This window comes from Colius striatus, chromosome 3 (assembly GCF_028858725.1).
Source record: "Colius striatus isolate bColStr4 chromosome 3, bColStr4.1.hap1, whole genome shotgun sequence".
NCBI lineage: Eukaryota > Metazoa > Chordata > Aves > Coliiformes > Coliidae > Colius > Colius striatus.
Genome location: NC_084761.1, coordinates 36,592,801 through 36,605,762, shown reverse-complemented (window position 1 = coordinate 36,605,762; position 12,962 = coordinate 36,592,801). Strand labels below are relative to the sequence as shown.

Here is a 12,962-nt window from a genome sequence, read left to right as displayed (position 1 = left end):
CACAAAAAACCCTTAGTGTAGTAAAACCTTACTGATAATTTGAAAACATCCTTATAAACTGATATTGATGTCTAATGATAATGAATTTTTAATCCCTAGAATTTTACTGTTTTCGATAGCCTTGTTTCCTATTACACCAGTATTGAGGTTCACATAGATTCACATGTAACATAACGTAGACATAATTCAGTGGGCAAATTGATCGATGCTAAGTGTATCTCAGATGTTTTTGACTTCTAGCATTCTTTCAAAGTAATGTGGGAGTTATGGGAGCAAAAATATTTCCTTAACATTAGTAAGAGAATAACCAATTTGTGTTTTTATTATTTCATTTCTAATTGTATTGGGTTACTGCTTATTTTTCCTTTTTACAACCCTTTGCGCCATTCTTGCCACTAATTTATAACACCATTCTATGATAAAGAACTAGCACATAAAGGACTAGTGTTACAGAATTGGATAGGTTTTTCAGAGCCACACATCAAGATACATGCAGCTGCTATAAAAAGCCAAAGAAACTCAATTGCAATTTTATTGTCCAGTTTGATAGATTTCCTGCCACCTTTGTAGCAGGGAAGCTGTTTGTCACTGTAACCCTCTCCTCCAACAGCTGCACAACGTTTTATAAGCAGCAATGACTTTTCTAGCATAATTGCACTACACTGGTTTCCTTACAGTCAGACTGTAGAAGGTGTGTGTAACCTTTTTAAAGCCAAACTTCTTGATATTACTCATGTATTTTGCTCATTTCCATATTATTTTTTCTATGTTTTCCAAATATTAACACAGTGTATATGAAGGTGTTTAATCTATGACTTCCAGTTTAATGAAGGTGTCAATGAAAAAATCAAATAATAACTCAGATTTGGTCTAATTGAACAGTGCTGAATTTATGAATTCAGCTAAGAACTTCTGTTTTTTCAACATTGTAACCATGCTAGCTAGCCCCTTAGATTTTGTCTGTCTGGCTCTGTTACTTTGTAAAAAGGACCAATTATTTTGGGGTTAATAATAGGAAACAGGTAAAGAATGGTGGACAACTTGCCTTTTTGACCTTTCAGCTTCCACAAGTTTTAAAAGAATATAATGATTTACACACTATAATACACTCCTAAATGATCTGAATGTTTTAAACCACTAAGAAGAACTAACGTTTTCTTACTTCAGGTCCTTAAATATATTTTACTATTTAAGAGTTGCTTCGTGTTATCATGTGATGCAGTTAAAGAGAACATATTTAGTTACATTTTGATCTTTTAAAATATTTTTAGTAGCTCAAGAAATTTTCATTGAGTACCACTCAGAAATATTTATATGTAAAGCTATAATTTTATTGCTGTGTAAGTGGAAGAATTTCCTTCAGTGATCTAAATGGGAAGAAGTTTAATCTTAAAATGTTTGTATGGCAACTGTAACAGAGAATGGATTTCTAAATAGTTTTCAGTTTAAGGAAGTACAGTTCTGATGGACATAGTTCATTGTTAAGTAAATTTTCATCTTTGGTGCCCTGCTCATTTAAAACAGGAGAGGAAAAAAACAGTGTGCAGAGCATTTACATGTGTCATGTTTGCTTGATTTTCATCACTATCAGATGAGGAGAGAACAGCAAATGTTTCAAGGATTAGGTGGTGGAGGAGTTAATATATTAATTTAAAAAAGTAATTTGCAGAGAAGTGAACATGAGTCAGTAGTTTTGGAAAGTATCAGGCCATCAGGATTTTTTGAGTCCAAATTCCATTGGCATTCCTGAGTTATTAAGGACAGTTTTGTCCGCATATTTTCTTCCATCTCAAAGGAGGTGGGGTCTCCCACAGTGGTACGTGCGGTCATTTTATCTCTAGGGCGTTTTGAAGGCTTTGGGTGTTCTTCAGTCTTCTGTAAGTGTGTCTGCATTGCCCTGAGAGGAAGCAGAGGTAGCTAGCCAAGACAGTCATAGTATTACTGTAAGTTTTTGGTTTTCAGTTGTGCAAAGCTCTGGGCAATGCAATATAAGTAGCACACTTGAAATGCTTACATCTGTGGTTCATTCTTTCGGTATAAATAGTTGTTTATAAAAAAATTACTGCTTATTATAGATAGAAATTATTTTTGAGAGGGTCACTTAACTTAGGGAGAGCAGAAGGAACTTGGAGACCAGAATCTGCAGCCTCCTTAAAAAGCTGTGACTATGTGCAAGACATGACTATGATGCAAACTTTCACCTTTTCTAGATGTTTCAGTTATACAACTTATTTTGTAGTAGGTATGTAAGAAGGCTTTTTGTAATAAATGCCTTTGAGGTGAAGAAAGTATTTTCATTATTCATCAGGCAGAATAGTCAGGAGGAGGTATCTGTACTGTTAGTGGGCATGCTGCATGTATGGTTGATGGGGAGCTCCTGCATCTCATCACTCAGTCTGAGCAAGTGGAATGTCATGAATTCCACTGCAGGATGCTAAAATTTGACTAATTCTAACTGAAAGAAGAGTGGGAAATAGGAGATAGAAATAAAGTGAGCAAAGTAAACTGAGAATGAATTAAGCATAGAAGAAGAGGATCAACTGTGTAGAAGCAGCTGCACAGAAGTCTGAAAAAAGTAGTTTAATAGGGATTTGCTACTGGTTGAAAAGTGCCAGAAGCCTCTAAAAGAAGAAACAGGGAAATGTTTGTGGTAGAAAGAGCTGATGCATAAAGAGACAAACAGCTATGAGAGAGTCTTCCAAAGCAAAGGTGATCTGAAGAGAGAATGGATTCTCATCTGTATAGCTTGGTATAAAAGCTGTTGGAAGATGAAACCTGTGTCTACAGCCTCAAGATTTGTTAATGTCCCTTTTTACTCTTACTGCAAAGTTTGAGGCAAACCTCCTCCTGCCTACTGCTATCCGTGTTCAAGTTGTGGCTGTGTTGTGGCTGTGGGGACCAAATTTGGGCCTCTGGGCCGTGTGTTGAAATGATGGATGGTGGAATCTCTGTTACAGGGCTACCAACAGCACATGAAGTGATTGGAAAAGGATGGCCAAAGAGAGAAGTGCACAAGACCTGTAACTGGGTCTTGTGGTATGCAGAGTGGTAAACACTGAATTTACTTACAATATATATATCTAATATATCTAAATAGCAAATGTACACGAAGAATTTGACAGCCTACTGAACTGGAGGAATGGTGTCAGGGATTGAGATAGAGAAGAAACAGATACCTTGCTTGTGTCTTGCAGTTGAAGCAAAAAGCTATAGTTGCATTAGTGAAAAGGAGCAAATAGATGTTTTGTATGCTGTTTCAATTTATTCTTGTATGGTGATGTAACAGTAAGCTATACCTTGACTTGATTTGAAAATAAAATGCTGCCAAATTACATAAAATTTTATCTTGGCTATGCAAAGACTTTTATGAATTATACTGAGAAATTATTTGCATGCATTTTTTTTTTCTCAAGCTAAGGAGCACTGAAAGGCAAAAGTATTGCTTCTTAGGTGAAAATGCAAGATGGATTTCACATACTTCTCATACGTAGTGTTGTATATAATACGTGTTGGTTTGCTTTTCCTAGCTTTCTTCTGTGAACCACTACACAGATACCCCTCAGGTCAGTAGGTTATAGACTGTAAGTCAGTGTATGGTGCACATAGTACCTTTCTGTCTTTCACTTCACTGAATTGAAAATTAGTTTTGATATCGTCAGATATTGCTGCCTCCCATCTAAACAGACCTAGTTTTGTTCGGAGATTTTTTTCCATTTTTGAACACTTAGTGTTGCTAGAGAAGTGAAAAAACAGATCAATAAAGTCCTTGTTAAGATTTAAAAAGTTGTAACACTTACTGGAATTATGAAGAGTTTATTGATGGTGTCAGCAGCACAGGAGCTAGTTTGCACTGAGCAGGCTCTATGAGGAAACAGCAGTACTATATAATTGTCTGAACTGTCTGGCAGACATTCCTTTCGTCTCTGCTCTACAAAATTACCCACCTGATAATGAAAAAAAAGGATAAAATCTTAATATATAGTGAAAATATTTTCCCTATGTTCTTTAATGCAAATGTCAATCATCTTAACCTTTTTCATTGCTGTATGCTAATTTTTCTCCTTGACAATTAGTAAATGTTGAATGTCAAATTAAGTTAAAATTAATGGCAGAGGCAAATGTTGCAGTTATTAGCTCACAACTGTCTTTAACTAGTAGTGCGTAGAGATGCATTCCAAACATTGCAAACAGCTATGGATTAACCATCAAATGATAGTGAAGATTAATGATTGGCCTTTTAGCTCACTAATTTAGAACAATTTCTAGTAATTAATTTTGTATTATCAGCTTTACAGTTGCAAATGCCTTAAGGAAAATAAAAAATGATGTGACTTAAGTCCATTTAAGATTCTTCAAGCCAACAGTTGTCTTCTAAATTGTTGCATGCTTGCAGATACTAATGTTTAGTACCCTTATATACAATTTCTGTCTATTTATGTTTAGTAATAATAATTTCTATTTAACTTTGCATTTTTGTTGATATTACTTTTGTTAACCTTAAGTGGTTACTGTTGGTTTTCTTTGTTGGGTGTATCGTTTGCTTCGTGAAATTATGTGTGTCATAAATGTCATAGAATGCAACAGGAGCATGGAGGAAGAATTGTCCAGTGTCTCAGTCATTGTACCACTATTTCTTGGTTTCTTATCAAACCAAATTACAAATTAATATAGTGAGCAGAACTGTTTATATGGGCTTTTTGAAAAGTTGCATTTTACAAGCAGTGTTTCTTAAATTTGTTTTATTTTCTATATAAATGAGAGAAACCCAAATTCAAAATTCAGGTTTGAAAAATACTGATTTAGGTAGTCAGCATAATTTTGTGCACTGCTATTTTAATTAGAATATTACTTAAATGTGTATATATTGTTAATAAATACCGGGGGGGCTTTGCTGAAACACTGGATAGTTTTTAGATAAAATTTGATTTTATGATTGTTTGGATTATTGAAAATAGGGAGTCTTAGATCTAGAGTAACTTTTTTTCAGAGCTGAAATCTTCAGTGTTATTGAAGAAGTTAGGGTGTGAAGGAAAGAACTTAGAGGCAAGGAGACTCCATTCTTGGCAAGGCAATAACAAACTATTAAGAATAACTGAAATCTTGGCTTAATGAGGCAGTGAGCACTTAGAACACTAGGGCTGTGAGAACTTAGAACTTTATATTACTGTTAAGACTTGTTTTGTTTTGTAAAGACCAGTGTAAATGTCAAGTGTTGCTTGATGAAACTCATGCAACCCTATGAATGTGCTCTTTTTGCAAGGTGGATTAAGTAACTGCCATCCCTACAAAACATCTCTATGGTTCATTCCATTAAGATTGAAGTATTTCTGTTACTGAACATGTTCTGTGAGTCATGTGCTATTCTGTGTTGCAGTCAACTTGGAGCACTGAAGAGAAAATCATGTTTTGTAACAGATCTCTCCAGCCACTCTTTGGTGATCATCCTGGTGTGTCTTGCCTTTCCCTATTTGTACTGGGGAGAGATGGACACAGTAGTAACAGAATTTGACATCACACACACATGTGATTTTCCGACTAAATCTGAGACTTGTTCAACACTTTTGTAAGCAGTGCATAACCAGAGTATGATCCAAGTCTCAAACTTGGATGCAGCTTAACAGTGTTAAAAAATGTAAGCACAGTGTAACTAGAGCCTACAAGTACTTTTGAGGAGTTATTTTTCACATGTATTTTTCAAAATGAATGTTGCAATAACAAGTATGATACCGAAGACAGAAAAGAATAAAGGTATATCACAGATTTCTTGCAGATATACTTGCATTGCTTAGGTAATGCCTATACATATTGTGGGTCAGTGTGCTTTCTAGGAAGTAGATATGGTTAAGTTTTGCTGAAATAAGCTAACAGTATTTTTATATGTTAAATATCTCTTTAGTACTTGTTAGACTAAAACTTTTTAATAGTTTTGGAAATGGAGGAAGCAACAGAGAGGGAAAAGAAGGAAAGCTGTAAAGTATGCTACAGAAAAGAAGTAATTTGAACAGAAGTAGCAGTTTTGCCTCATCATGTTTTTGAAAACAAATCAAAAGTGCAAGGGAGAGCTTATTATGTTGATGTATTTTGTGTTGTTTTTCACATCCTGACTGTGGTATAGTTCAGGAAGGAAGTATTTCTGAAATAATAATGCCCCCCACATGCTCTATTAAGCCAAACCCTGTAATAAAGTATTTTGTAGATCCATTGTGACAGATGGATGAACTTGCAGTCATTTATAATAATTTACACTTTTTTGTTTGCACAGGGCTGATTTAAAACTAGTCCAGGAAAACTTCTAAACAAGAGGAAGATATTCCTGTTGTGATGCTAGGGACTGAAGTTTCAATAAAATCAACTTGAATAAATAGCATGCTTCAAGTCGTGTATTATAATAGTACACTGCTTCTATGGCACTTCAGTTTATATTTCATTGATGAAGAAAATAGGATATTATAAGCTAATGTTGAGAACACAACCTGCCAAGAATATTCCTTTTGACTTTTTTTCATTCTTTGTTCCTCTTCTATTTGTTAACTATAATTTCTAGTACCTTTTTAACCCGACAAGTTAGATTTTGACTTCCATGTATCGTCTTAAAAGAAAATATCCCTACTGACTAATCGTCATTTTGAATACATGGTGAAATGTACATGGAATTTTGAGATGAGATCCAAATGAACGTGTTTAATGTTTAAGAGAATAAGAAAATGAGCATTGGTATTTTTAGTAAAATGTACTACTCTGCTTCATCTATGGAAAATGTTTATGATAAAGAAAATGTTTAAAAAAAACCCACACGCCTCAGTTGCAGCTTTTTGTTCAGAAAATATTTGAGAACTAAGCTTACAGATAAATAAACCCTTCTGTTATAAAAGATAAATCTGAATCCTAAGTAGAAAGGTATGTATAAACTAAATTGAATGACAGTGCAATAAAAACTTCAGTTAGTCTAGTGAGATTTTTCTCTCAAGACACAGCTATTTATTTGGAAAAATTTGTTTTATCAGTGTATAAATAGAAAGAATTTTTCTAGCTGTTTTTTTTTTTTTATGCCAAAACCCAATAATTTTTTTCATCTCGTCTCTAAGAATGTCTTCTCACTTTAATCTGATTTCTCATGCACGTTTTAGACTGATTGAATAGCATTTACCAGAAGACAAGTCCTCTCGAGGATTTTAGGTGTCACATGGAGATCTCCAGGCTTCTCTCTGCTTTTTATGGAGATGGTATTTTTTTTTAATGTAAACTTCTCAAAAGTTTATCTTTGTAAATTTTTGAACATACTTGAGGAGCTAAAATGGTGGGAAAACTGAATTATAGTATGCTTCTGCTACTTATCACAGTGTGCCCCCTAAAGAAAAAAATGAAATTGTCTGTTGTCTCAAAATGTAGTAGTTCTCTGGATGTTATACTGTCACATTTTTATCTACATCCTATAGAAAGTACATGAATGCAAATAGCACAGATCACTCTAATTACAGATGACTGTAATTAGCCTAGGAAATAATGCAACTGTTAACTATAATATTATACTTCAAACATTTTCACTTGTACTAAAAGTAGTCTTTAATTTCCTGTCCTTAGGATCAGTCTAGGATTTTTTTACTCTGATGTTACTATTTTTAAATTTCTTTTCTTTCCTTTGGCCAGGAATAACAGATACACTTAATAAAAACTTGCTCTCAGTTGAAGTGATCTCCAATGTGATTTTTTTTTATCATGAAGACAGTGTCCAATATAAATTTCTAGTGTAACTTTGTGATTTCAGCAATAACTTCAGGTTGTTTGGCTTTTTTCAGAGAAAACAGTGATTAATATATATATATTTCTAATGTATTCTTAACTCTATTCTTTTAGGTAACTTTTGAAATGCACAAAGAGAGTCTCTCTCAAATGTACAAGGAGTACCAAGGGAAAGGAGATGAAAGGAGAATTAGAACAATCTCTGGAGTTAGCAAAGAAGCTGAAACCGAGGGAAAACAACAATGTTTGGAGTTAAAAGAAAATGCTACTGATCCTTCCTGCATTATGCACTGTGATGTGGAGCGTAGTACTGAAAAAGAAGAGACAAATACCTCATCAGATGGTGACCAACAAACTCCGTCAGTATCTAATCATAGGGAGGAGTTAGAGGGGGAAGACAGGGAGATTACACAGGATTTAAAAGCAATGCCTTGTGAGGAATTTTCTTCAGAAACAGATACAATAAAACCCAGCGTTTCGGAAATTACTACTGGAATAGCTGAAGCAATTGAAGATTCTCTGAGTAAAGCTGATGAGGTTGTAGAGGAAACAGTAGCTGTCACTGCTGCTTCTGTAGCAAAGCCAACTACTTTGGAAGAAGAAACTCCTAAAAGTCCGGAAAGACTGGAAAAATCAACAGTAGAGATGGAAGATGAAGATGACTTTGTTGACTTGAAAGAGGAAAGTAGTATGCCTTTACCTTCAGAAGAGTCTGCAGAAATGAGCAAGGAATGTAGCTCTAATGAAAGCAAAGTGACAAGGCAGGAAAAAGCAATAGAGAAGAATCCTGAGTCTGTGCTTTTAAAATCTGAAGATACAGGAGGTGCAGATGAGAAAAACCAAGAACTAGCTTTACAGGAAGCAGCGAGTTCTGTGGTTCAAGAAGCAGTGACTCAACCAGATTCAGAAGGCAAAAAGAAGCTGGAGGAAAAAAAGATTATTTTTCGTGAAACAAAAAGAACTGAAGAAAGTGCAAACGCACATGTACCAGAGCATGCTGTACCCCTTGACAAAAGAATTGCCAAGCTTGATGTTTCTAGTGTTGCATCAGATACAGAAAGACTGGAACTGAAAGCTAACACATGTCTAGAAGCACCTCTGCACCCCAGATCCATGCCTGAGGTAAATTCTACCTGTCTTTCATCTGTCAGGCTTGAAAATAAAAAGTTGTTCTTATTTTGTGAGATTTTTGAAAAAGTTTGCCCATACACATTTTGGGGATTGCAATGATTGTGGATTTTGTGAGATATCTAAAAGATACTTTTAACTCTTGATTAAAATAGCCATAATTTGTGTTCTGGGAAGTCCTTAAGATTTTTTTTTTCTTTGTACATCCACTTAGAGATGCTGATGGGGCCTGAGAGCTTGGCTAGATGGACACTGATCTGTGTTGAGACTTCTGCTCTTAAGTTTGAAGAGTTGAAAGAAACATTTATAATTTGTGAGAGGATTTTGTCTAGAATTTATTCTGCTTCTTCACCCAACCTCCTTTTTATTCTTTTCAATATGATCTCTTAAAATTTCAGCTCTTATAATTATTCAGAAGCAAAAATTGCCTGTGCAAAAAAACCCCTCCACTAAGTTTCTTTCACATCCTGATAGCACCAGTGAAAATATTTTTACACTACCTACTTTGCAGTTATACAAAATATATATATTTGAAACTATAGAGTTTTATAGGATTGTCACTCCATGTCAGCATTTTTTGTACAAGTGTCATTTAAAATTCATTTTCTGTTGCATGTTGCAGTGTTCCACCCCTCTAGTCTTTAGCTTCTAACTCAACTTTTCATGGTTAAATAGTCATGTGTCTGAGTACTTCCCTTCTGCAGAGATACCTGTTAATGGATGCTCTTCATTCTGCACCATTCTTCCTTAAAGGAGGAAAAACACTGGCTACAGCAACATATATTTCCCCTGTGGTAAGGCTGAGTTGCTGCTTGTGTGTGCCTAGACTGACAGGTGTGATAGTGCAGCTGTAGACTAGTTTGTAGGTTTGGTATATCCAGTAAATTTGTGTAATAGTTTTAGCTTTATTTGTAACTGTGTTCACAGTCTAAACTATTTGAATTTGTAAAATGCAAAGTTCTAAAATACATTTTAGTGTATGTATGCCATGGAAACTAATAATCTGAATGTGTTTTGTGGGGGATATTTTGTTTATTTGGGGTTTTTTGTTTGCAAACTGTGTATTCAGACCTCAAGACAGCAAGATTCTTCAGGACAAGAACTAGCTGCATCAGCTACATCAGACGGGCAGAGAAGAGACTCTAGGTCAACTGTGTTTCGTATTCCTGAGTTTAAATGGTCACTGATGCATCAACGCTTGCTCACAGACTTACTCTTTTCCATAGAAACAGATATACAGATGTGGAGAAGGTAAATTTCTGTGCTTTATATGGAATTATCTAGACTGGCATTTCAGTTATAATTATCTTGAGATTTTGGTAAAACTGCATCAGAGACACTCTTTGACTTTGAAATTTGTACATCTGGTGTTTTACTCATTATTCATTAGCCTTACTTGTGAACTATACCTAAATATTGCTGTTTAGTTTTGGTGTTTCTTTTTTTTCCTTAAAAAAAGGCAAATCTAAGTGTGTATTGATTGAGAACTCACATTATTTTTATTGGACCATGATTCTAATGTTCCTAATGTATGTGAGGGCCTGCATTTTTGTTAGCATCTGTATCTGGACTAAAAAAAAAATTGGAAGTCTATCCCCATAGTACTCATTACTTCTAAAGGCTAGTAGCATTTCTGTAGCACCCAGTGATAAGACTAGGGGTAATGGGCACAAGCTGGAACACAGGAAGTTCCACTTGAACATGAGGAAAAGCTTCTTTTGCGTGAGGAAGTCCTGGCACAGGCAGCCCAGGGAGCGTGTGGAGTCTCCTCTGGAGGTTTCCAAACCCAGCTGGATGCATTCCTGTGTGACCTGTTTTAGCAGGGGGTCGGACTAGATGATCTTTAGAGGTCCCTACCAACCCCCACCATCCTATGATTCTGTGATTTACACACACTTATGTTGCTGCCTTTGTGGGATTCTGTGAACACAAAAGTGTTCTATACATTTAAGAAAACCTAACTCATAACAAGAGTCTGAAATGTAGTCATCAAGATGAACTTAGGAAAAAAAAAAGAAATCTTGAAAGCAGAGGTAATGCTGCATTTTTACTGTTAAGATACAATGTCCTAAATAAGAGTGGTGTCTGTTATTAGCTTGTCATAGTGAAAGTCAAATTTAAATTGAACCACACAGCTGTACTGACTCGACAGAGAAAGGAATGTAAAGATGAAGAACTAGAGTATTTAAACGATTAAGATAACTTAAACTGAGGTGAATTCTTGTTTGGCTAGCTTTTAGGATGTGATTAGATGAACCTCTCAGGATATCATCAGATAGAACTAAAATATGTTTTTAGGTTTGGTTTAGTGTTTTTGTTGGTTTCTAATTTCATTGAGAAACCCTTATTATTTTCTTTGTTTATCCAAAGATTTAAGTTCACACTTCCAGGAAACTTTATTGTCTTGCCTGATACAGTGACTTTTTGCTAGAGCAAGTAGAATCATACACTAGTCTAGAATGTATATTTATCCAAAGGACAATTAACACACATCTTGATGTCTTTAGCAAGCTATGATCTGGAGAAGTTTAAGAACAGAAAAGAAAGATAGTTTTAAGTTTAGATAAGGATACATCAGTTGATCTGTCAGTCGTATGTTATTTGCTGCACCACTGCTAACTTTTAGTTGTAAGAAAGCATAAAGATGCTAAATTACCACAAAAATAAAGCTGTATTCCGAATGGATTTTTTTTGACAGCCATTCTACAAAAACTGTGATGGACTTTGTGAATAGCAGTGACAATGTCATATTTGTGCACAACACAATTCACCTCATCTCTCAAGTGTTGGACAACATGATCATGGCTTGTGGTGGTATATTGCCATTGCTTTCTGCTGCCACGTCTGCTACGGTAAAAAAATTTCATTTGTATTTGAAAATTTTTCTCTTATGGGAGGATGCCTTTCTTTATGCAGTGTGATAACTATTATAACTGTCCTCTCAGGAAATAGGAATGTTTTTGGGATATTTTCACAAGCATCTCTTTCCTCTCTTTGCCACCTCCATGCTTTCCCTAAGATAAACTGGGTGCCTGCCCTCTTTGCCTTAAGACATAAGAAGAGCTTGCCTAGCTTCATTGCCCAACAGTGCTCTGCAATGGGGTTAGATCCCAATACTAATGACTGTTCCTAGAATATGACTATTTACTACTTTCTGAACATGGACTTCCAGCATACATTTTTCTTCATTTAAGTTGTAGAAATATCACCTTTCTGAAGAAATAAATGTTGCTTTCAATTTTCCATTGTATAGCATGAATTGGAGAGTATTGAGGCAACTCAAGGACTTTCAGTGGAAGCGTCTTTAACATATCTCCAGAGATTAATCAACCTTGTGGATGTGCTAATTTTTGCAAGCTCTCTTGGTTTCACTGAAATTGAGTCTGAGAAAAATATGTCATCTGGAGGAATTCTACGACAATGTCTTCGTCTGGGTAAGCAAATAAAACCACTTAATGAGCATAGAAGCTTGCTCTTGGTAAGTAGTTAGCAATTCTTAGCTTCCTTTTGCCTCCCCCCGCCGCCCTACTCCCTGGTCGTTTTTTTTGTGAAATCAAGATTAAATTCAGTCAAACAAACTTTGGGATCTTCTACTAATCTACTGTTATGGTATTCTGCAATGCATATATACATATATGTATGCCACATATATATGGTATTCTTTTCTGCTTTAAAAAGTTGGAATAAAATAAACAATTAAGCCTGACTAATGTGGATGCATGTTTTTATTTTATCCATGTTCCTCATATAGAACATAGCAGCTTTAAGAAAAATAAATCTTTTACTACATACAAAACCATGAACCTTTACAATACTTAGAAAGAGGTGTAAATCTTGAGGTCAGTAGATGAAGGCATGGTGAAAACTAGAGATGTAAATTTCTAAAGAGTAGAGTTCAGATTGCTTGGTAGTTGTATCCAGTATTATAGTGTATTTGCATCAAATTAGGTTGAAAGAAAATGGTCATTGCCTAAAAAGGTAATGAGTGGTTTTGAAATGAGATCATACAGGATCAAAATTGGGTTCAATTAAATAATACAGGAGGACAGTATTCATGCCAGCTGCATAAGACTTTTTGTAATGAAAAGCTTTTG

General features: G+C 35.1%; 1 protein-coding gene across 3 annotated transcripts in view; it reads left to right on the top strand.

The window, feature by feature from the left end:
- LRBA (LPS responsive beige-like anchor protein) overlaps window positions 1-12,962 on the top strand; it is a 406,817-nt gene that overhangs the window by 75,057 nt on the left and 318,798 nt on the right. For all 3 annotated transcript variants that reach the window (XM_061993733.1, XM_061993732.1, XM_061993731.1), the window contains exons 23-26: window positions 7,855-8,862; window positions 9,938-10,119; window positions 11,567-11,720; window positions 12,122-12,302. In XM_061993733.1, coding sequence (XP_061849717.1) covers window positions 7,855-8,862; window positions 9,938-10,119; window positions 11,567-11,720; window positions 12,122-12,302 — 1,525 coding nt within the window. The remainder of the gene's footprint in view (window positions 1-7,854; window positions 8,863-9,937; window positions 10,120-11,566; window positions 11,721-12,121; window positions 12,303-12,962) is intronic.